Source organism: Antechinus flavipes, chromosome 3 (assembly GCF_016432865.1).
Source record: "Antechinus flavipes isolate AdamAnt ecotype Samford, QLD, Australia chromosome 3, AdamAnt_v2, whole genome shotgun sequence".
Classification (NCBI taxonomy): Eukaryota; Metazoa; Chordata; class Mammalia; order Dasyuromorphia; family Dasyuridae; genus Antechinus; species Antechinus flavipes.
In genome coordinates this window covers 76,134,257-76,156,775 of record NC_067400.1, presented here as the reverse complement: position 1 = coordinate 76,156,775, position 22,519 = coordinate 76,134,257, and the positions used below count along the sequence as shown (strand labels likewise).

The window sequence follows — 22,519 nt, the reverse complement described above, 5'->3', positions numbered from 1 at the left end:
TTTATCTTAGAGGAAACAGAAAGAAATTTACTAAAAAGGGATGAGTTCTGTATCTTTGAAAATCATTTAGCAGCAGTGTGGAAAATAGATTGCATGGGGGAAAACTTTTAAGAAAGGGAGTAACTTGTTAGAAGTTACTGAGTTTTCCAGGTAAGAAGGGATCAGGAACTGAATTAATATGGTAACTGGGTGAGCACAGAAAAGGGTTTAGATTGCTAGAACTCCACAGTTAAAACAGATAAAAATAGAGAACACTGATCAAAACTAGCCTTTTCTGATCAAGCAATCTTCAAGCCCAAAAGTTTGTCAAGGGTCAGAGTAGTCCAAAGGAATTAGTAAAGGGTACTTTCAGTGTTATGCACATATTTTATCTCAAAGGCAACTCAGTTTATCTTAGGTTTAGAAAAAAAATCATCCAATCCTGAGCCGATAATAGGAGCCTTTGATTCAACAGGAAAGGATATCCTCTCAAAGTTATGATCAAAGCATCTGGAAGACATTATTAGTTGACAATTAAGGAACAGGGGGTTTCTTTGGGGCATCCATATCTTTGGAGGAAAAAAAATAGTGAGATTTGAGAGCTGATTAGATATGTGTGGTAAGAGAGAATGAAAAATCAAGGATAATGCTGATCAGATGAAGAAATTGAAACTATTTCTAGCCATATGAAAAGATGCTCCAAGTCATTATTAATCAGAGAAATGCAAATTAAGACAACTCTGAGATACTACTACACACCTGTCAGATTGGCTAGAATGACAGGGAAAGATAATGTGGAATGTTGGAGGGGATGTGGGAAAACAGGGACACTAATACATTGTTGGTGGAATTGTGAATACATCCAGCCATTCTGGAGAACAATTTGGAACTATGCTCAAAAAGTTATCAAACTGTGCATACCCTTTAACCCAGCAGTATTACTACTGGGCTTATATCCCAAAGAGATCTTAAAGAAGGGAAAGGGACCTGAATGTGCAAGGATGTTGGTGGCAGCCCTCTTTGTAGTGGCCAGAAACTGGAAACCGAGTAGATGCCTATCAATTGAGAATGGCTGAATAAATTATAGTATATGAATATTGTGGAATATTATTGTTCGGTAAGAAATGACATGACCCTCAGGATGATTTCAGAAAAGCCTGGAGAGACTTACGTGAACTAATGCTGAGTGAAATGAACAGAACCAGGAGATCATTATATAATTCAACAACAATACTATATGATGATCAATTCTGATGGATGTGGCCATCTTCAGCAATGAGATGAACTAAATCAGTTCCAGTGGAGCAGGAATGAATCAAACCAGCTACACCCAGCGAAAGAACTCTGGGACATGACTAAGAACCATTACATAAAATTCACAGTCCCTCTATTTTTGTCCACCTGCATTTTTGATTCCTTCACAGGCTACTAGTACACTATTTCAAAGTCTGATTCTTTTTGTACTGCAAAATAACTGTTTGGACATGTATACTTATATTGTATTTAATTTATACTTTAACATATTTAACATGTTTTGGTCAACCTGCCATCTGGGGGAGGGGATGGGGGGAAGGAGGGGAAAAAATTGGAACAAAAGGTTTGGCAATTGTCAATGCTGTAAAATTACCCATGCATATAAGTTGTAAATAAAAAGCTATAATAAAAATAATAATTATTTAAAAAGGATAATGCTGAAATTAAAAATCTGGAAAAGTGGGAGGATGTTAGTTCTTTTGACAGGAATTGGAAGATGGTTAGATTTGTGGAAGAAATAAAGTTTTCTGAGTTCTATTTTGGACTTGTTAAATTTGATATATGATGTTTTTCCCCTGTCCCACTCACCTCCTAGAGTTATTAGGAGGATCAAATGAAATATTTATTTGTAAGCACATCACAGAAAAATGCGTTTCTTTTCTTCCTTTCTTTCCTGTATTTGACTTCTTCTCCATCCTAGGATATATGCCAAGGAGTGGGATTATCATATGAAGGTGTATAAAGAACTTAGTGAATTTTTAAAAAAAACTTAAGTTCTATATGAAGATCAGTGTGTTACTTAATCTCTCTGAGTCTTTTCTCCCTTTTGTAAAATGGTTACATTATTTCTTTCGCCTTTTATCTCATGGAGCTATGGAAAAATCACTTTATTAACTTTTTGAATTATATGAATGGCTAAGTGAGACTTGGGGCACATGATTAGCTAATACAAGTGAGGTATACAATAATCAGGATTCCTCAGCATATTCCTTTTGCATATGTTCACCACATCCAACTGTTCTATTGTTTTTTGTTGTTTAGTTGTGTCCAACTCTTCATGTTCCCATGGACAATAGTATTCATAGGGTTTTTCCCAGCAGAGATACTAGAGTGGGTGCCATTTCCTTCTCCAGTGGATTAAGGCAACAGGAGTTAACTGATTTGCCTCCAGGATTAAATAGCTAGAAAATGTCTGAGGCTGGATTTAATTGCAGAACATCCTGATTCCCAGCTCAGGGCTCTACCCACTGAACCATTTAGCTGCCTCGATCAATACCCAACATTTAAATATACCATCGAGGAGTTATAACATCTAGCCCTGAAATCAGATGATGCTGTGTCCTTGAGGACAAACACTCTGAACTTTTTTCTTTTCCTAAGAATGTGCTTGTATAAGTGCTAGTGCTAGTAGGACTTTTACACCGGAGGGTAGGGGATACTGATGTTCTTTTTATCAGAAAGATGGCCATAGGGTCCTGTGGTTTTACATACATGCTATCTAACTATTTTTCTCTTTGAATTTCTGCACCAAGAAAAGAACTGAAAGAGTAGCTTTGAAATAGATGGAGGCTAAAATTGGTGGGTAATGTTTCTTTCCCAACTGAGAAGTATCTACTTTGTTACCAATGTTCACAAAAAAATGCTGCTATGGCCCTGCCTGTAGTGGCTAGAAGCTGGAAAATGAAAGGATGCCCATCAATTGGAGAATGGTTGAGTAAATTGTGGTATATGAACGTTATGGAATATTATTGTTCTATAAAGAATGACCAGCGGGATGAATACAGAGAGGACTGGCGAGACTTACATGAACTGATGCTAAGTGAAATGAGCAGAACCAGGAGATCATTATATATTTCAACAATGATACTGTTTGAGGATATATTCTGATGGAAGTGGATCTCTTCAGTAAAGAGAGCTAATTCAGTTTCAATTGATCAAAGATAGACAGAAGCAGCTACACCCAAAGAAAGAACACTGGGAAATGAATATAAACTGCTTGCATTTTTGTTTTTCTTCCCGGGTTATTTATACCTTCTGAATTCAATTCTCCCTGTGCAACAAGAGAACTGTTCGGTTCTGCACACACATATTGTATCTAGGATATACTGTAACCTATTCAGCATGTAAAGGACTGCTTGCCATCTGAGGGAGGGGGTGGAGGGAGAGAGGGGAAAAATCGGAACAGAAGTGAATGCAAGGGATAATGCGGTAAAAAATTACCCTGGCATGGGTTCTATCAATAAAAAGTTATTTTTTAAAAATGCTGCTATGAATCTGGAATTATGCCCAAAAAATTATCAAATTGTGTATACCCTTTGATCCAGCAGTGTTTCTATTGGGCTTATATCCCAAAGAAATACTAAAGAAGGGAAAGGGACCTGTATGTGCCAAAATGTTTGTAGCAGCCCTATTTGTAGTGGCTAGAAACTGGAAAATGAATGGATGCCCATCAATTGGAGAATGGCTGGGTAAATTGTGGTATATGAATGTTATGGAATATTATTGTTCTGTAAGAAATGACCAGCAGGATGAATACAGAGAGGACTGGCGAGACTTACATGAACTGATGCTAAGTGAAATGAGCAGAACCAGGAGATCATTATACACTTCGACAACGATATTGTATGAGGACATATTTTGATGGAAGTGGATCTCTTTGACAAAGAGACCTAACTAAGTTTCAATTGATAAATGACGGACATAAGCAGCTACACCCAAAGAACGAACACTGGGAAACGAATGTGAACTATCTGCATTTTAGTTTTTCTTCCCGGGTTATTTATACCTTCTGAATCCAATTCTCCCTATGCAACAAGAGAACTGATCGGTTCTGCAAACATATATTGTATCTAGGATATACTGCAACATATAAAGGACTGCTTGCCATCTAGGGGAGGGGGTGGAGGGAGGGAGGGGGAAAAAAATCGGAAAAGAAACGAGTGCAAGGAATAATGTTGTCAATATAAAGTAATCATTAAATAAAAAATAAAAATTAAAAAAAAAACAAATGTTAAAAAAATGCTGCTATGAATAATTTGGTGAATGTATAATTAAAAAAAACATTTTAATTAAAGTGTGAATAAGAGGAAAGAATGGGAGAAGTTGAAAACAGTAAAATAATTAGTGAAATATAATTTATCTGGTTATCATTCATTCTTTTTTAAAAATAGATTTAAATGACATTTTCTGTTTTTCATAACATCATAGTTATCTCAAATATATTTCCCCTGCCCTCCTCCCAGAGAGCCATACCATATGACAAATAGTAGAAGGCAGAAACCACAGAAATTGTACTATTAAGTGATTCTGTGGCCAGAGTTGTAAGGAACTGCAAGTATTTTGATACTCAGATGACCTGAAACTCAAAGTTATGCCCATTTTCAGGAAGGATTTTTTTTTTTACTCTTAGTTAAGAAGTACAATCTAAATTAAGAATAAGTATTTTGGGTTATATAAATTATCTTATTTTTATTAATTGTTTCTGTTTTTGCCTTGCCTTCATTTTTGAATGTATCATCATTTCCTGTAGGAAGCCGTTCTTTATAACAAAAGTTAAAAATAAAATGAAAAAGGCAATTCAGCAAAATTAAGGCACAAACTATGTCTAACACAGACTCATGGTTCCTTGCTTCTACAAAAAAGGGAATTCTTATCTTAAGCCAAGTTAGATCATTATAATTGCACAGAATTCACTTTCCTTGGAAAATGAATGGATGCCCATCAATTGGAGAATGGCTGGGTAAATTGTGGTATATGAATGTTATGGAATATTATTGTTCTGTAAGAAATGACCAGCAGGATGAATAGAGAGAGGATTGGCAAGACTTACATGAACTGATGCTAAGTGAAATGAGCAGAACCAGGAGATCATTATACACTTCGACAACGATATTGTATGAGGATGTATTCTGATGGAAGTGGATTTCTTTGACAAAGAGACCTAACTAAGTTTCAATTGATAAATGACGGACAAAAGCAGCTACACCCAAAGAACGAACTCTGGGAAACGAATGTGAACTATCTGCATTTTAGTTTTTCTTCCCGGGTTATTTATACCTTCTGAATCCAATTCTCCCTATGCAACAAGAGAACTGTTCGGTTCTGCAAACATATATTGTATCTAGGATATACTGCAACATATCCAACATATAAAGGACTGCTTGCCATCTAGGGGAGGGGGTGGAGGGAGGGAGGGGAAAAAAATCGGAAAAGAAATGAGTGCAAGGGATAATGTTGTCAATATAAAGTAATCATTAAATAAAAATTAAAAAAAAAAGATAAAAAAATAAAATAAAGAGATTTAGATTAAAAAAAAAGAATTCGCTTTCTTTTATTATTCTTTCTCTTTACATTGTTTTATTTTCTTTCTGTTTACATTGTGGACCACTTATGTACATTCTATTTCTGGTTCTACTTTCTCCATGCTTCATCAGTTTATCTAACTCTTCTTGTTTCTCCGATTCTTCATATTTGCCATTATAATATACCATTCCTTTTCATATGTTGCCATCTGTGTAGCCATTTCCCAATTGATATGCATCTACTTTGTTTCCAATGCTCACACAAAAAAAGTGCTGCTATGAATAATTTGGTGTATGTATTATTAAAGAAGCATTTTAGTTAAAGTATGAATAAGATCTTTGGGAATAAGAATGAAGAATGGGAGAAGTTAAAATAATAAAATAATTAATGAAACATAATTTATCTGGTTATCATTAATTTCTTTTTTTAAAAATAAATTTTAATGACATTTTCTGTTTTTTTTTATCACCATAGTTATCTCAAATATCTTTCCCTTTCCCTCCCAGAGAGCCATATCATGCGACAAAGAATAACTTTTAGAGAGAAGAAAAAATTGGCAGAACTGATTGATACATTGAAAAAAACTGGAAAAAAAATGTGCAATGTGTTACATTTATGGACCTTCCATAAAGGAGGGGGTTGAGGTTATCTTCTCATAGCTCTTCATTTGAATCCAGCTTAATCTTTATAATTTTTGTGGTATTTTTGATTTTTTGATATAATGTTGTTTTTTCCATTTATATTGCTGTAGTAGGTGGCACAGTGTATAGCACACTGGACCTGTTATCAGAAAGAACTGAATTCAAATCTTGCCTCAGATACTTACTAGTTGTGTGACCAGGATAAGTCACTTAGCCTTGTTTATCTTAATTTGTTCACCTGTAAAATGAGCTAGAGAAGGAAATGACAAATGACTCCAGTATTTTTGGTGGGAAATCCTGAAATGGGATCATAAGAGTCAAATACAATTGAAACAACAACAACAAAATTACTATATATTCTTTTCTTGCTTCTGCTTGCTTTATGTTGCACTATTTCATATCAGTCTTCTCATGCTTCTTTGAATTAATCACACATTTCTTCCTTTCTTTCAGCAAGGCAATTGGGATTAAGTACTTGCCCAGCATCACACAGCTAATAAGTGTCATGTCTGAGACCGCATTGGAACTCAGGATCTCTTAAATACAAGGTTGGTATTCTATCCACTGTGCCCACCTTGCTGCCCCCACACATTATTTCTTATAGGACAGTAATATTCCATTATATTCATATACTACAATCTGTTTAACTATTCTCTAGTTTATAGGCATCTACTTTATTTCTGATTCTTAACTATCATAAAAAGTGATGCTAGAACTAATTTGGAATATAGAGGGACTTTTTTCTTATCTATCTCTTCCTTGAGGTATAAGCCAATAATGGAGTTCAAAGAGTATGGATCTTTGAGTCATTTTATTTGTATAATTCAAAATTGCTTTCCAAAATTGTTGTGCTATTTCACAGCTCCACCAACAATGTATTAGTGTGTCCATCTTTCTTGTCCAAAATTGATTGTTGCCATTTTGGGGGTCATTTTTGCTGATTTTCGGTGTGTAAGGTAAAACTGCAATGTTGTGTGTGTTTAATGTGTGTTACATTTTTCTTATTATTAATGATTAGGAACATCATTATTTCTAAATCTTTCTGTGTTTTTAAATATTACACAATAATAATAATGATAATAGCATCTACATAGTGATGTAAGGTTTGCAAAGCAAAGTACATGTTATCTAATTTGGTCCTGAGACAACTCTGTGAGGTAGATGTTATTGTTATGTCATTTTTACAAATAATGAAACTGAGGGTGAGAGAGGGTAAGTGACTTTTCCAGGATCATATAGCTAGGAAATATTTAAGGGATATTTTGAACCTGCATCTTCCTGACTCCAAGTTCTCTTGACCATAGAAACATGACCATAGAAAAGAAAGCCATTCTTTCTGAGAGTTAATTATATTTATACTTAAAACCTGAAGGTCCACGACTCACTCAAAGCCAATATATCCTAATTAAATAAATTCAAATACAATGAACATTTGTTGAGGTCCTATTATATTCAAGGGACTAGGCTGGATATCTCTGACTTCACTCTTCCCTTCCTTTCATTTCTCTACACAATTGATTTTACAAATTAGCTAATGGTAAGTGAGGTCTCATCTCACACTAGTAAAATCCACGTGCTTCTTCTTTAGCTATTCTTAAACCTGTCAGTTTACACATGATTAGGAATATAAAAGACATTGCCAAAGACCCAAATGATCAGAAAAGGTAATGGGGAAGCTATGTAGTGAGAATGAATTACAACAGAGAGACATCTTAAGTTTCATATTACTATCTAGCCCTGTGAGATGTTGGGAGAATAATAGGAAGGATTTTATTGCTTTGGATAGATAATATGTGCAAGATTTATAGGAAATTTTCACCTAAGAGTTACCTAAAATGAGAAGGTGTAGAGAGATTGATGTTTACATCAGTGGAGGGAGTAAATCACAGATTTACTCAAGGACAATGGGATTTAAGTAATTTAGATGCCTAACAAAACTTCTGGGTTACAAAAATAAATATTCATGTAATTCCTTCAGACACTGAGAAAGCATTAATCATATGAACAAAACAAAAAAAGGTGAGCTAAGTGCCAGACATGCAAGGTAATTATTTTATTCACTCTGATATAAATTTAGAGACATTGCATCTCAACAAAAATCCACAACTCTTTTAAATGAGCCCACTTTGGCATTCATGCTTCCCCAGTCTTGGAAGGTCCGGTACTCTCCTGGTCTCAGCAGGTACTGTTTCCCCCGGTAGTTGGACATTTCATAGAGAATCCAGCAGCCCTCTAGCACGTTAAGGGAGTAGATTTCACTGCGATGGAATCGATCCTGGATGCAATGGCAATCATCGGTGAGCTCTGCTATTAGGCCTTTGTAGTTGTCTCTCTCATACAGCCTTATCCTGTGAGAACTAGTCAGCTGGTTTGTTACACACAAGAGAAGGGAAAAATAAATTATTAACCATCTTTCAGTTAGAACCATTTTATTCATTTCCTGGCCTTCCCAAATGAATACTGGCTTAATATACAATAAAATTGAGTCTATTTGGACTATATATGTCTATATAGCAAGAATCCAATGATCTTACAGAACAGTATTACATGTATTCAAGTTCAATGATAAAAAAAATCCCTGAAAAAAAATATATATCATAAAGGCATGATATAGCTTAATTGGCCTATAGGTTAGGTGACTAGTTTAAGAACATCAACATTATATAGAGGTCTCCTCTCTATTTCTATAATCCTTTAAACTCTCTGAGAGATAGTAAATCACTAATCTCTGTTCTTCCTCATCTGCAAAATGAGAGGATTAGACTTGGTAGATTCTAAGTTACATTTTAGCTTTAAATCTATGACTCTATAATGACTTCACATTTGTCTTTGCATTATGTTACATTATCTTTGCCTTGCACATAGCCAGTACTAAATGAATGCTTCTGGGGTTGAGTTAGATTCTTTCTCATATGGCTTGACTCAGAAGTTGATGTTTGTCCTTTGTTCTTGAAGAGGACTATGATATCAAGGAGGTGATGCTATGACATGCAAGTGAAAGGACTTTAAATGAGAATGGACTGTGCAAGGTGATCTGCCTCACTTTCCTCTCCAGAATCATGTAGGTCCAGTGGCAAGATATAGCTCAGGATGACTGGAGATGGCTCAGATGCAATGAGAGACATTGGCCTTCTTAAGCTAGGACTGCAACAGCTGTGGCTGAGGCCACATCTATTCAGTGATTAAGGCTAGGTAGCAATTAAGGCTAAAAAAAATCTCTTTCACGTATATAGATAAATCTAGGAGGGGAAGACCTCTTTTTTATATATGTACACACACACACATATGTGTGTATATAAATATACATACATATATCTCTTCCATATGATTAATGGATTTTGCTATATAAATATACTATGATAGGATTATTCAAATATGGAATCTCTTTTTTTTTTGTCAGTTAAGCCTTTGGAAGTCCTCCAGTAAAGTCTAGAAAACCACTTATTAGGAATGAGATAGTAGGAATTATTTTTATATATAAATTGTATTATTTGGCCAATAGGTCCCTTCCAATTCTGAAATTCTGTGATTCTGTGAATTGAATTCCTTCAGAAAATGTATTTTTTTTTGCTCCAGGGTTCCCTACTGAATTATTTTGGTCCCTGAAGTCAGGTCTGGCATAAACATGATTGATAAGTGTTTTCATATATCAGAACATGCTGACCTTGGAATTTGGTCTAATTTGTAAAATTTCTACTAGTTGCTTTACACTTTTGATTACTCAAGCAAATAGCCTATTACATATATTTATCTGTACCAACTGTATCTTTTTCTTTACAAATTAAATTGAGGTAGTACATACTTGAGGGATACTGCGGCAAGATCTGATGGAGTCATTGAAGCCCATCCACTCTCGATAGTTAGGATACTCGCCCCTTCTCAGGTAGTACTGACAGCCTGAGTAATTGGGGTATTCATAGATCATCCAGCTTCCACTGTCGACCCTCACAGAGTTGCAGCGGCTGAAGTAAGATTGAAGATTGGGGTGGTCACTGCTGCACTCATAGTATCGGCCCTGGAAGTTTGGATCCTCATAGAAGATGATCTGCACCAAGAAAATGCCATTTAATAAAAAGAATCAATCAAAGAATACATTTCAACAAAGCAAGTTAACCAACCCATATTCTTCACTCACCTTTCCCATGTTTGATGCCCTGGAGATGCACAAGTCAGTGTAGTAGTTGGCTGTGATGGGTCCTCCTATATATATACCCCACAGGACTTTTGCTAGGTTTGCAGTAGCAGCACAAAAGCCGCTGAATGTGGCCAGTAAGGGGATTTCTTCCCTTTTTTCCCCTCACCCTATATTATCAGTGCCATTCATTGTATGCATTGCTGCCATTCTCTCTGGTGCATTCGAGGCTTATATCATTGCAGACATAAGTGTTTTGGAGGTCATTGGAGGTAGGTAGTATAGAAATGACAGGTTTAGAAAAGGGAATGGGACAAAGGAAATATTGTAGCTCTTATTGTATTACTTAAGTAAAGAAATGGTGTGAATCAAAATTATTTACTCTAAAAACCCTAAATTATTTTTAATTGTTAATTTTTGAGAATTTATCAATCAAGAGGAATTTCTTCTATTTAGCCTACAAAGTAGTCAGTTCTTGGTGACCTACCAATGGAAGAAGAGAAAAAAAAGAAAGAAAGAGACCTACTATGTACCAGGCATAGTGCTTAGTGCTTTACAAATATTATCTCATTTGATCCTCACTACAAAACTAAGCTATTATTATTATCTTCATTTCATAGTTGAGGAAACTGAGGCAGACAGAGGGTAAGTGACTTGCCTTGGATTATATAACTAGTATGTGTTGGAGGTAGGATTTAGATGCAGTCTTCCTTATTCTAGGTCCATCTCTCTAACTGCTATATCCCCAAATTGCCTCTTCTGAAGGAAGCTATTCCCCAGGATACTTTCTGTGGTAGCAGCACTATCTACTAGGGACCTTACTATGGAGACTAGACTAATTTTTTTCTCTTAAAAGACAAGGAAGTTATATACCCAAGATTCAATCCAGGGGACTAAGGCTTGAGTTATTGGTGTGACTTCTTAGTTACTTAAGGATAGAAGAAAGGCCCATCAAACTTAGCGGAGGTCCCACTGCCTCATCATATTCTGATGCATCTTAGATGCATCTATGTTTGGAGAAAAGGGAAGTTGTATTCACCTGAATCATTACTTTATCTGATTATTAATTATTGTTCATTGATCAGTATGCTTTATCCTTTTTTTAAAAAAAAAAGCTTTTTATTTTTCAAAATACATGCAAAGATGGTTTTCAACATAAACCCTTGGAAAACCAAGTGTTCCAAATTTTTCTCTCTCCCTCCCCCTTCTCCTAGACAGCAAATAATCCAATGGAGGTCAAACATGTGCAATTCTTCTAAACATATTTTCTTATCTAATTAGAATGAAGAACACTTCTGTCTTATTCTATTTTATATTTTTTGCCCTTATTCATAATAATTCTTCACTAAATTTTTTATCTTTTCTGTCTTTTCAGTCTTTTCTGACTTGTTTTTTTTTTTTTTTGGCAAAGATACTGGAGTAGTTTGTCATTTCCTTCTCCAACTCATTTTACAGATGAGGAAACTGAGACAAAGAGGATTAAATGAATTTATCCTTAAAGAAGTCTCTTTTTATTAACTATTAAGTGGCTTGTAATTGTCTCATTTTTTCCCCTCCAATCTCAAACCTGAGTGACCTGGCCTACAACTACCTTCCTATTCACTCTTTAATCTTACTCAAAACTATCCAGCTTTTAAGGCCCAACCCAAGTTCCTTCTCTTTTATGGTTTCTTCTGTTATTCCAATTCTGCATGAAATGATTGTTAGTTATAGTCTATATGGCATCATTTAGTACTTAATTATCAATTGTATTGTATTGTTTGTTATCCTTTCATATGTGTTTTTCTTGCGTCCTCAAATGGATTTTAATCTACTTGAAGGCATGGATTACATCAGACTTATTTTGTCTTTTCCCACTCTACCTGGCAAAGAGCTGAATATATAACAATTTCTCAATAAGAATTATTGGCTGATTAAATAGAAATTGGATAATAGCACAGAGATAAAAGAGGGAGAGAGCACATGGAAAAATAAAAGGAAATCCAGGGTGTGAAGGAAGAATGAAATTTGATCTTAAAGATATCTATCTCATCTAATCTAATTCTGATTTTTTCAGATGAGAAACTGGATTTCAGTGGAGAGGAATGACTTGCTCAAGTTCATAGAGTAAAAAGTAATAGAATCATGATCCAGTTCCATCCACCAAAATTGCAAATTCAGTTGTTCTTGTCATTGGATTATTCCCATTGGAGATTATTTTGGAAGATTAATTTTTTTAAAAAGCTAAGTGAAGTAGTGTATAGGGAACTACATTCAAGAAAAGTGGGCTCAATTCCATCTCTGACAAATAAAGATATTTATTTGGGCAAGAAATTTAATCTCCATGCACCAAAACCTCCCTAGAAATTCCATCTACATCTCAATAGGATTTAAAACGTGTGTGTGTGTGTGTGTGTGTGTGTGTGTGTGTGTGTGTGTGTGTGATCTTCAATTAGAGGTACTTTCATACCTAGAACCTTAAGTAATTATTGTGGCTATCTGACAAGTGTACATTCTATGATTTTTGTTTTGTCACCAGTTTTTCATAAAACATTATTCTATAATATTGTAAATGGTGTGAATACAAATTAGAAATCTACCTGAGTATAATGAGAATACAATGAAAAAGTTGTCTGTTCATGTATACATATATTGTATTTAACATATACTTTAACATATTTAACATATATTGGTCTACCTGGCATCTGGGGTGGGGAAAGGAGGAGAAAAGTTGAAACAAAAGGTTTTGCAATCGTCAATGCTGAAAAATTACCCATGCATATATCTTGTACATAAAAACCTATAATAAAAAACAAGAAAGAAAAAGTTGTCTGTTCCTGGTTTCGTAGGTGGGGGCAGTAAAGTAAGCCAAAATTCTGTTAAGAGTGACTGGGTCCTTCACGTCACAGGTGAATCAATGAAAAAAGGAATACCACTGCAGAATTTCCAGTAAAGTTTTATTTAAAAGGAAGATTTCTTTAACTTAAGAATGCTTAAAACCTACTACCACAAACTGTTCCTCTACACTGTTCCAAAGTCCTAGTACTGTCCTCATTGTCAGCAAATCTCCCAAATGTTGGGCTGGTCTTGTGATTTTCAGCATCTTTGGTTAATCATTTACAATAGTTCTGCTGAAGCAGCAGGAACCCATGATAGTTTGGAGGGCAGTGTGTAGATTTGAATTCTGGTAACTCTTACAATCTATATTCATGCTTTACTCATACATTCTACTTGTTCTCAGAGCCTCCTTGTCTTATGTGTGGATCTTATCTAATTAGAATGAAGAACACTTCTGTCTTATTCTATTTTATATTTTCTGCCCTTGTTCATAATAATTCTTCACTAAATTTTTGATCTTTTCTGTCTTTTCAGTCTTTTCTGACTCGTTGGGGTTCTGTTTTTTTTTTTTTTTTTTGGCAAAGATACTGGAGTAGTTTGCCATTTCCTTCTCCAACTCATTTTACAGATGAGGAAACTGAGACAAACAGGATTAAGTGAATTTGAATTGCCCAGAATAAATGTCCTCAGCCACATTTGTATTCTGGAAGATAAGTCTTCCCACTCCAGGCCCAGCAATCTATCCACTGTGCCAGCTAAGTGTCGTCTAATAAATGCTAGATTGATTGGTTGATTGCAGGCTAGAATACAATTGTAGTTTCATTCATGTGGTTAGACTGAGTGTTTTGGTTAACAACTAAAGTAATTTCTGGTTCTTGACTCATCCACTCATGATAGATTTTCCAAGGCTAAATCATCAATATTTATTAGTTATATTAACAGCCAATATTTAGCCTCGAGTCAGAAACATTTTCCATAAGATTACAATTCTTCTACAACCTAGATTTAGAACTGGAAATGACTAGATGAGGAAACTATTATTCTGAGAGATGAACTGACATAGGCAGTAAATAGTAGAGCTGGGATTTAAATCCAGGTCTTTGACTACACATTCAGCATTCTTTGTACATTGATCTCTAATACAGTTTTCTTATTGCACCTTTAAACATTACTATATGTAATTAAAAGGATGAAATTGGATAGGATTAAAAAAAGGATAAAATTTTTTACCTTATGCCATGTCCAGCTTGATAACATAAAATACAACTTCCTCCCTTCTTAGTTTTAAATAATATTTTATTATGAATTAAAAGAGTGTATAGAAATATATATATAAGATTAAATTAACTAAAATTATTTATTTTATTTTTAGTGGAAAAAAATCTATTCTCTCTCCTTCTCACCTTTCCTTCATTGGAGTGAAAAAATTTAAAACATTTGTAGAATCTAGGCAAAACAAATTCCCATGTTAGCCCTGCCCCAAAGATGTATGTATCTAAGGACTGAGTCAATATGGCAGAATAGCACAGATGAAGTAGAACCACATTCTCCACTACAACTCTTCTATAAAGAGCTAGCAAATGAACTATATGTACAAATTACTGACTGAGAAATCCAAGAAAAATCAGAAACAGTCATTTTTCTGGTTCAGGTCAACATAGGGAGAACACAGTAGGCTGGGACACTAACCATGTCTAACTAGGCACATATCACAAAGTGTATTCCAAAGTAGGAACCAAAAAAGAACTAAGGCCATGAGCCAGGGCAAGAAGAGCTACATGATTCAGCTCAATCTTGTGCAAGCTGCAGGAAGCGATGCCAACTGATAGTTCAATCACTCATTTCCCAGTTCCAGATTACAGATCACCATGAAATTTATATCTTGGCTGGTGTTTTAGGATGAGGAGTGGTTTTAGGATCTATATTGAGGAGGGATAAAGTTCACGAGTGAGCAGCAGCTGTGTGGCTAGAAACTTAGAAACTCATTGGGGTTTCACTTCTATCCCCTAATAACAGTCAGAAATCTTGAGGGGGAATAATTTAGGACAGGAATCCTGGACTAAAAGGGAGCCCACAATTATAAATCTGTAGAATTTTCTAATTGGCACCAATTTCTGGAACTACAAGAGGTAAACTGAAAGATGTTGTTCAGACCCAAACCCAGGTCAGGAATCTGCAGAGCACAGTCCAGGAGAGCAATAATCAGACTTTGCTGTGGATCAGATTATTTTGGGAGTACTGAAAACTTGTAGTTCTCCAATCTGCCCTGCCCTCAAGATCCTGGAAAAATATAATACTCAGCAAGCTCACCCCTGCCAAAAAAAGAAGTAGAAGAACCAAAGAGATTTATTTATGACATTTCCTCCAAAATTACACAAGCTTTGAACATTATTGAAAGTCCAAGTCAGGAAGTAGATAGGAAGTATGGTCAAACAAGAAAAGAACTTGATCATACTGAGCTGGTGATGGGGACACGCAAGACACAAACCTGAAGAGAATGACTTTTAAACTTCTACCAATCAAGCTTCAATGAAAAAAAAAATGGTGGTTTGGACACAAGTTCAACTAGAATTCTTGCAAGAGATAAAGCAAAAGTATAAGCAAATTTAAAATATTTTTAGAATTAAATGAGAATATGAGGGGAAAAATGAGAAATAACAGTAATGGAAGATGATTGGATAGAGAATTAATAGCTTAAAACAAGAGGAACAAAACTTAGCTAAGAAATTAATTCCCTAAAGATAATAACAGAACAAATAAAAATCACTGACTTCACATCAAGAAAACTTATGAAGTATAATTCTTCTCCTTGTCTTCTTGTCAGTCTTCCAAAGGAAGCTCATCCAATGTGTGCTGTACCTTCTGATAGATCTCTTGATAATATATGAATACAACTGAAATATGTGGTCTGTTCAAGGATTATTCAACATATGGTCGATCTGCTTTCTATTTCATTTTTACAGTCTTCTTTCATTTATGGTTGAGTTTATTTCATTGCTATACATAGCATTTATTGTTAATTATGTGCTTTACTCTATCTTCTTTTGTACATTTTCCTCGAATTCCTGCTCCCTCTCTATAAAGAAAAGAATAATGAGAGAGGAGTGTGTACCCTACTCAAGCCCACCATGTTTTTCTCCATTGTCTTTTAGGTGACCCACAACTTTATTCATAGACTGTGGTATTCCATGACTCAAAGAAAGTAAAACAGTATTACCAAAAGTAATAGCATTATTAGAAAAAATTTTATACCAAGAATTCAGGCCATTGATTCAGGGAGACACTTAGAGTCATTAAGAGTAGCATACTTAATAGGTACATACTACAAATAAGTCATTTACAGAAGAAAGTTTCTATAAATACCAAAATATTTTTTAATTTGGTAGTTTCCCTTTCCTCATTGACATTTCTTTTTAAAATTTTGAGTTCCAGATTCTCTCCCTCTTTTCTCTCTCTTCACAATGAAGATGCAAGCAATTGAATATAGGTTATATATATGTAGTCATGGAAAACATTTCCATTATTCATGCTGTAAAAAATATACCAACCACCCCCCCCCAAAAAAAGTAAAGAATTTTATTCTTTATTTGTTATTAAAGAAAATATTTATAAGATAAATATTTATTATTAAATAAAGGGGAAAAATCATGCTTCAATTTGTATTGGATATATGTAGCATTTTTCTCATATGTTCCTCGCAGTTGTCTTAGATCATTATATTGCTTACAACAATTATGTCATTCACAACTGATCATCTTGCTATTCCTTTATATACAGTACATGTCACTTTGCAGCAGTTCATGGAAGTCTTTTCTGGTTCTTCTGAGAGCATGATTTCTTATAGCACAATAGTATTCCATCACAATCACATATCACAATTTATACAGCCTTTCCTAGTAGATAGGCATCCCCATAATTTCTAATTCTTTGCCTCCAAAAAAAAAGCTACTGTAAATATTTTTGTACATTTGGTCTTTTTTCTTTTTGTTTTTTAAATCTCTTTTGAGATATACATCTGGTAGAATTTACCAAAATATTTATTGTAATACTTTTTATGTTAGCAAAGAACTAGAAATAAAATAGATTCTTATTGATTTGGATAACTAAACAAATTGTGTTATATGAGTATAATGGGATGTTATTATGCTCTAAGAAATAATGAATATGATGAATACAAAGAATCATGGAAAGAAATACATTAACAGAATGAAGTAGAATCAAGAAAACAAAATATACAATGTCTAAAACAACTTACATTGAAGGAACAATATCCATAAAAATTGAAAGTGAATGTTACATAAGTACAAAGAGAAGAGATGAAAATCCAATCCATCCATCCAATAAACATATATTAAGCAACTACTATTGCTTGTTTAAGCACTGTGTTAAGGATATAATAAATAAAAAGACAGTCCTTGCCCTCATTGAGCTTACAATCTTGAGTGGGAGACAACACACAAAATAAAGCTGGAAAATGAGGTATGGTGGAAAGAAAGAACACCAAGTTAAAAGAAAATGTTACTAAAATTTATTTTTTCAGGAAAGTGTAGTGTACAATTTAACAAAATGGAATCTAACCTTTGATCATAAAGGGCCCAGAGATGTGCAAAATAGAAAGACATTAAATGTTCGTTGTGGACATATACAAAGTAGATAATCAAGTTCTGGAGTAATGTAAAGCTGACTGATTGTGATGTTAAATAAAGTATATTGTGACATTTTACTAACCTGGGTTTGATGTTAAAAGTCATTGCTGTTTTTAATGCTTCCATATTTCATGAAACTTTGAATCTCATGGGATTCTGATTACTCATTAATATGAGTTTCTAGTTATGATTATATAGCTGTTTTTATTGTTTCAGTAAAGTATATGTTTCCTTAATAATTTCATTTATATGAAGTACAGCTGGTGTAGTGTCTAGAACCCTGGGCTTGGAGATAGGAAATTAGCATTTGAGTTATACTTTATAAAAATACTAGTTTTGTGGTCATGAGCAAGTCACAACTTCTCAGTGCCTCACTTTCTTCTTCTATAAAGTGAAGATTATAATACTTCTACTATCTACCTCCCAGTTAGCACTTTGCAAATCTTGAAGTGCTATGGGAACATAAATTATTATGTTTATCTTCTCTTCTTCTATTAAAGTCTATTTTTTCCCTGAAGATGCAGATTTTATCTTCTCCTTTCTCTCCTGTCCCTTCTTTTGCATGTGGCTTAGGACCACATTTTGTATATTGTTAGTGCCCACTCAACACTGTTTGCCCACCATATATAATGTACAATAAAATAAGATCTATAGTAAAGGTCTTTCCCAACTATGGTATCTTATGGCTGCAGACCAGTGAAGTTTCCATTTTTCCATACTTATGTAGTCCACAAAAGTCCTATTCCAATGGCTTGTTGTGACATTGAGAAGATCATAAATTTTTCATCTCTATGCTAATAATTGAGAGTTCTAGGAGACTCTGTGGAAGCTGGTGATGCTTCATGTATGATACTGCAGAACTTGTGTCTAAAGATCAAGAATAACACTACCTGAATTCATTACCAAAAGAATTGCCTTCTAGGTGATAATTTTCCCCCTTGGAGATCCATGAAATAATGCCATTAACAAAAGGACAAAAGTCAAGTAGTGCCAGAAATACAATCTACACATTTATTTTTTATATCAGTGATAAGAAGAGACAACTTGATTTAGTACATATCTATGACTCTTCTCAGAGAGCCCACTTTGGCGTTCATGGCTCCCCAGTCCAAGTATCTCCTATACTCGCCAGGTCTCAACAGGAACTGTCTTCCTCTATAGTTGGGCATCTCATAGAGGATCCAGCAGCCATCCAAGACATTAAGAGAGTATATTTCATTCAGATGGAAGCGATCATGGACACAAGAGCAGTCATCAGTGAGCTCCATCATTTGACCTTTGTAGTCTTCTCTCTCGTACAATCTCATCCTGTGGGAGCCAGTCTGTTGAAGGGGGAAACAGTGAGAGAAGATGAGAAATAAATTGAAAAGTGTAGTCTGGATTCAGGAAGGAGGCACATAATTAGCTTGTGCCTGCCTGCACACTATCTAAATACATTATCTTTCTTGCTCTCTTTGCTTCCCTTCACATTGTAATGTTGTTTTGCCTGAAGCTAGCATTAAAGATGGCAGTGAAGAGAATACAGCATCTGGAATCAGGGAAACTGACTTCAAATCTGGCCTCAGATTAGTAGCTGTGTGATCCTGGGAAAATCACTAAACTCTGGTCTGCCTCAGTTTCCTCATTTGTAAAATGACCTGGAGAAGGAAATGGCAAACCTCTCCAGTATCTTTGCCAAGAAGGCCCCAAATGGGGTCATGAAGAGTAAGACATGACTGAACAATAGCAATCAAAGATGTCTGATTAGGAACCACGATCAATCAGACGACCTCTGTTTTAAAAGCTTTTCTTGATATAACAAAAACAAAAACAACCTCCCCCCAAAACACAAAAACCCAAAAAACAACCCATGAAATATTCAGGCTAAATGCTTCTTTTTTTGCAGTATTGAATGCTGTAACTACATATGCTGAGGATTACAATTCATAGTTCCTTTGATTCAATTTAATATTTATTAAGTCCCTTCTGCGTAACAGGCAATGCAGTGTAACAGATAGCAAGCAAGCCTCAAAGCCATGAAGGTCATGTGATTTTGGGCTAGTCATTTAATTTCTCAGTGTTCTGGGAAACTCTCTGTTGTAGAAATAATGCCAACCTATATTAAAAAAGGACATTCCTTGTGCAAACTCCCTGCATCACAGAAATCACCAATCTTGTCACTATCCCTTACAAGAGATCTGCTAGATTTCTTATATCCTATTTTTTTTTACATTAAAATTCATGGTATTTATCTTTCCTATCCAAATGAATTATTTATATTTTTTCTGATATATATTCACCTATTTATATTAGCCCATTTTCTGACTTGAATTTGAATTTATTTCTCCAGTCTGTTAATACTTTCCATATAATCAGCAAATATAATGAGCATAGGCTTATTCTCATCATAAAAAAAAATTTTTTTAAGTAACACTAGAGTGAGGCTCAAACCCTGTGGAACTCCAAATAAAAATAGATTTTTCTCCAGGATGACATAATCCTTAATAACTATATCTTTAAAATAAACTCTTTACAGACTTAAACTATATTCTCCCATGTCCTTATCAAGCACATCACAGAGGAATAAAGCACTAAAGTCCAGACAACTTGCATTTCTACTACTTCATCTGAAACCCTGGTTTTATTTCTCTATCACAAATGGAAATTAGATGAGTCTAGCATAATGTTTTTCACCAAACCATAATGAATTTCACCCTTCACTCAGCTGCCTTCTAGAGGCCTCTAAGTTTAAGACCAGATTTTGTCATTGTGTGAGCTTCTAATGTTTTCTAGCCACTTCTTCATCAGCAAAATGAGGAGGCCTCTGAGATGTCCCTTCCAGCTCTAGCATGATGTGAAGCTCATATGGGGTGCTAAAAGACTCTGTTAGCAGCACCCAAACTTCCACAGGCATTCTGAGCTAGAGAGACTGAATAGAGACCTGACAATCTATCAACATCGGGGCTAGACTAGTCAAGGCCAGGAAGGTTGAATATCATCTGACTTCCTTTTTTTTTTTTAATCATAGTAGTAACATGAAACTGTCTAAGATATGATGGAGTATGATATGCAGTTATGGAGGAAGCACCCACACCACTGAAACCATATAATCTTTTGAGTATTTGAAATAAGAAGTATCATAATAGAATATTTATACATTTAGTTTAAAAAATATCACTGTTTACTTAGTTATTCATAGTTCTCTTTTTCAAACACTCAAGGACCTCAAGCAATTCATTTGATCTCTAGTTTTCCTCTTTGTCAAATGAGGAGGAGACAGATTCAATCCTCTCCAAAGCTTGTCAACTCTAAATCAAGAATCCCAAATATTCCCATCCCAGTTACAGCCCCCTATTTTTTTCTAAATTGGAATAAAATATATTTAAATATGAATCCTTGATTATTGATATTAACTATCATGAAATGAAACTCACATAAGGGATTATTCGGCAGGACCTAATAGAGTCATTGAAGCCCATCCATTCCTGGTAGTCTGGATACTCTCCTCTTCTCAGGTAATACTGGTGCCCAGAATAATTGGTGCGCTCATAAATCATCCAGCAGCCACTGTCCACCCGGATGGAGTTGCAGCGGCTGAAGTAGGACTGCAGGTTAGCGTGGTCACTGCTACATTCATAGCAGCGACCCTGGAAACCCCGGTCCTCAAAGAAGATGATCTACAAATGAACATCAAGGAGGTTATTGAACATTCCCTTGGGAATCGTGGTCTTCATTTAAGAACAACAACTTTATGACATCCTCCCGCTTTGCTCACCTTTCCCATGTTTGGCTGGTTAGGATGCAGAGCTCTGTGTGACAGCGGTGACCGCTTGTATATATAGAGCCGGTCTGTTGCTGCATCGGCAAGAACAACACAAAAGAGGCCCAGTGTGGATAGGGAGGGGATTTTCATGTTTTCTTTTTTTTTCCTTCTAGTATCAGGGCAGGGGGTTCATCGGACAATTCCCTCTTGCTTTCTCTGGTACTTTCGAGTTATCCTTGCGCTCCCAGTGAAAGCTATTGAAGTCAGCAGAGCCATTATGGTGTTGGGCACAATAGACCAGCTTCTCATCCTATGCAGCCATATAGAAACCCATGTTTTCATGAGTGGATTGACTTCATTTTGAATTCTGTCCCTATAGAAACTGCTGAGGCTGAGCTATGTCTGCATTGAGGCTGAGTCAGGAGCAAAAGCACGTGAATGGACATATTCCTAAATGACTTGGAGGGTTGACAGACCATAGGGAATCCCAGTGAGTTAACTCCTGGATTTGGAAATTGTGATTCCTATGCTAAAGTTGTGTGTTCTGGAGAGCCCATAAAGTGTTGCCTGAGAATATTAGGAGATATGTAACATGAATTAGTAAGACCACAAAGGGAGACAAAATGCAGGGAGGAGAATGAATTGTGTAGTTTAAATTTTGAGTAGGATTCTTTGGACTTTTGGAAGGGAGCTTGATGTAGTAGATAGAAGACAGGAGGAATTGGGTTCAAATTCTGCCAGACAACTCTCTAAAATCACAAATTATAATACAATCTGCTTTGATAGAAAGAGTGGCCACCCCCCTTCCCCAACTACAATAAAATCATGGGTCTAAATCCCTTATTCCCCAAACAAACTTATACTTTCAGATATCTAGAGGTTCCAAAGATCAGAGAGCATCGAGTCCAATCCCACTTATTATATACATTAAGAAACTGAGGCATTGAGCGATTATGACATAATCAGCATTAAATATAAGTATCAAAAGCAGAATATATATATTCCT

The 22,519-nt window shown here is 35.2% G+C and overlaps 2 protein-coding genes across 2 annotated transcripts; both read right to left on the bottom strand.

The window, feature by feature from the left end:
• Positions 1–8,248: 8,248 nt before the first annotated feature.
• Positions 8,249–10,320, bottom strand: LOC127553167 (gamma-crystallin D-like). Its single transcript, XM_051983671.1, has 3 exons — positions 10,312–10,320; positions 9,979–10,221; positions 8,249–8,541 (listed from the first exon to the last, which is right to left on the bottom strand). The coding sequence occupies exons 1-3, from the start codon at positions 10,318–10,320 to the stop codon at positions 8,266–8,268; spliced, it is 528 nt and encodes a 175-aa protein (XP_051839631.1). The 3' UTR covers positions 8,249–8,265.
• An 8,439-nt stretch (positions 10,321–18,759) lies between these two features.
• LOC127557032 (gamma-crystallin D) lies at positions 18,760–21,663 on the bottom strand. Its single transcript, XM_051990516.1, has 3 exons — positions 21,526–21,663; positions 21,185–21,427; positions 18,760–19,093 (listed from the first exon to the last, which is right to left on the bottom strand). Exons 1-3 carry the CDS (start codon positions 21,661–21,663, stop codon positions 18,821–18,823), a joined length of 654 nt encoding a protein of 217 aa, XP_051846476.1. The 3' UTR covers positions 18,760–18,820.
• Positions 21,664–22,519: the final 856 nt, after the last annotated feature.

Excerpts from the sequence above, each read along its gene's own strand:
- LOC127557032 (XM_051990516.1), bottom strand. The coding sequence starts at position 21,663 with ATGAAAATCCCCTCCCTATCCACACTGGGCCTCTTTTGTGTTGTTCTT. Across the intron at positions 21,428-21,525 it reads ACCAGCCAAACATGGGAAAG|ATCATCTTCTTTGAGGACCG; the intron begins GTGAGCAAAGCG and ends GTTCATTTGTAG. Across the intron at positions 19,094-21,184 it reads CCTGCCGAATAATCCCTTAT|ACTGGCTCCCACAGGATGAG; the intron begins GTGAGTTTCATT and ends CCCCTTCAACAG.
- LOC127553167 (XM_051983671.1), bottom strand. Across the intron at positions 8,542-9,978 it reads CTTGCCGCAGTATCCCTCAA|CTGACTAGTTCTCACAGGAT; the intron begins GTATGTACTACC and ends GTAACAAACCAG.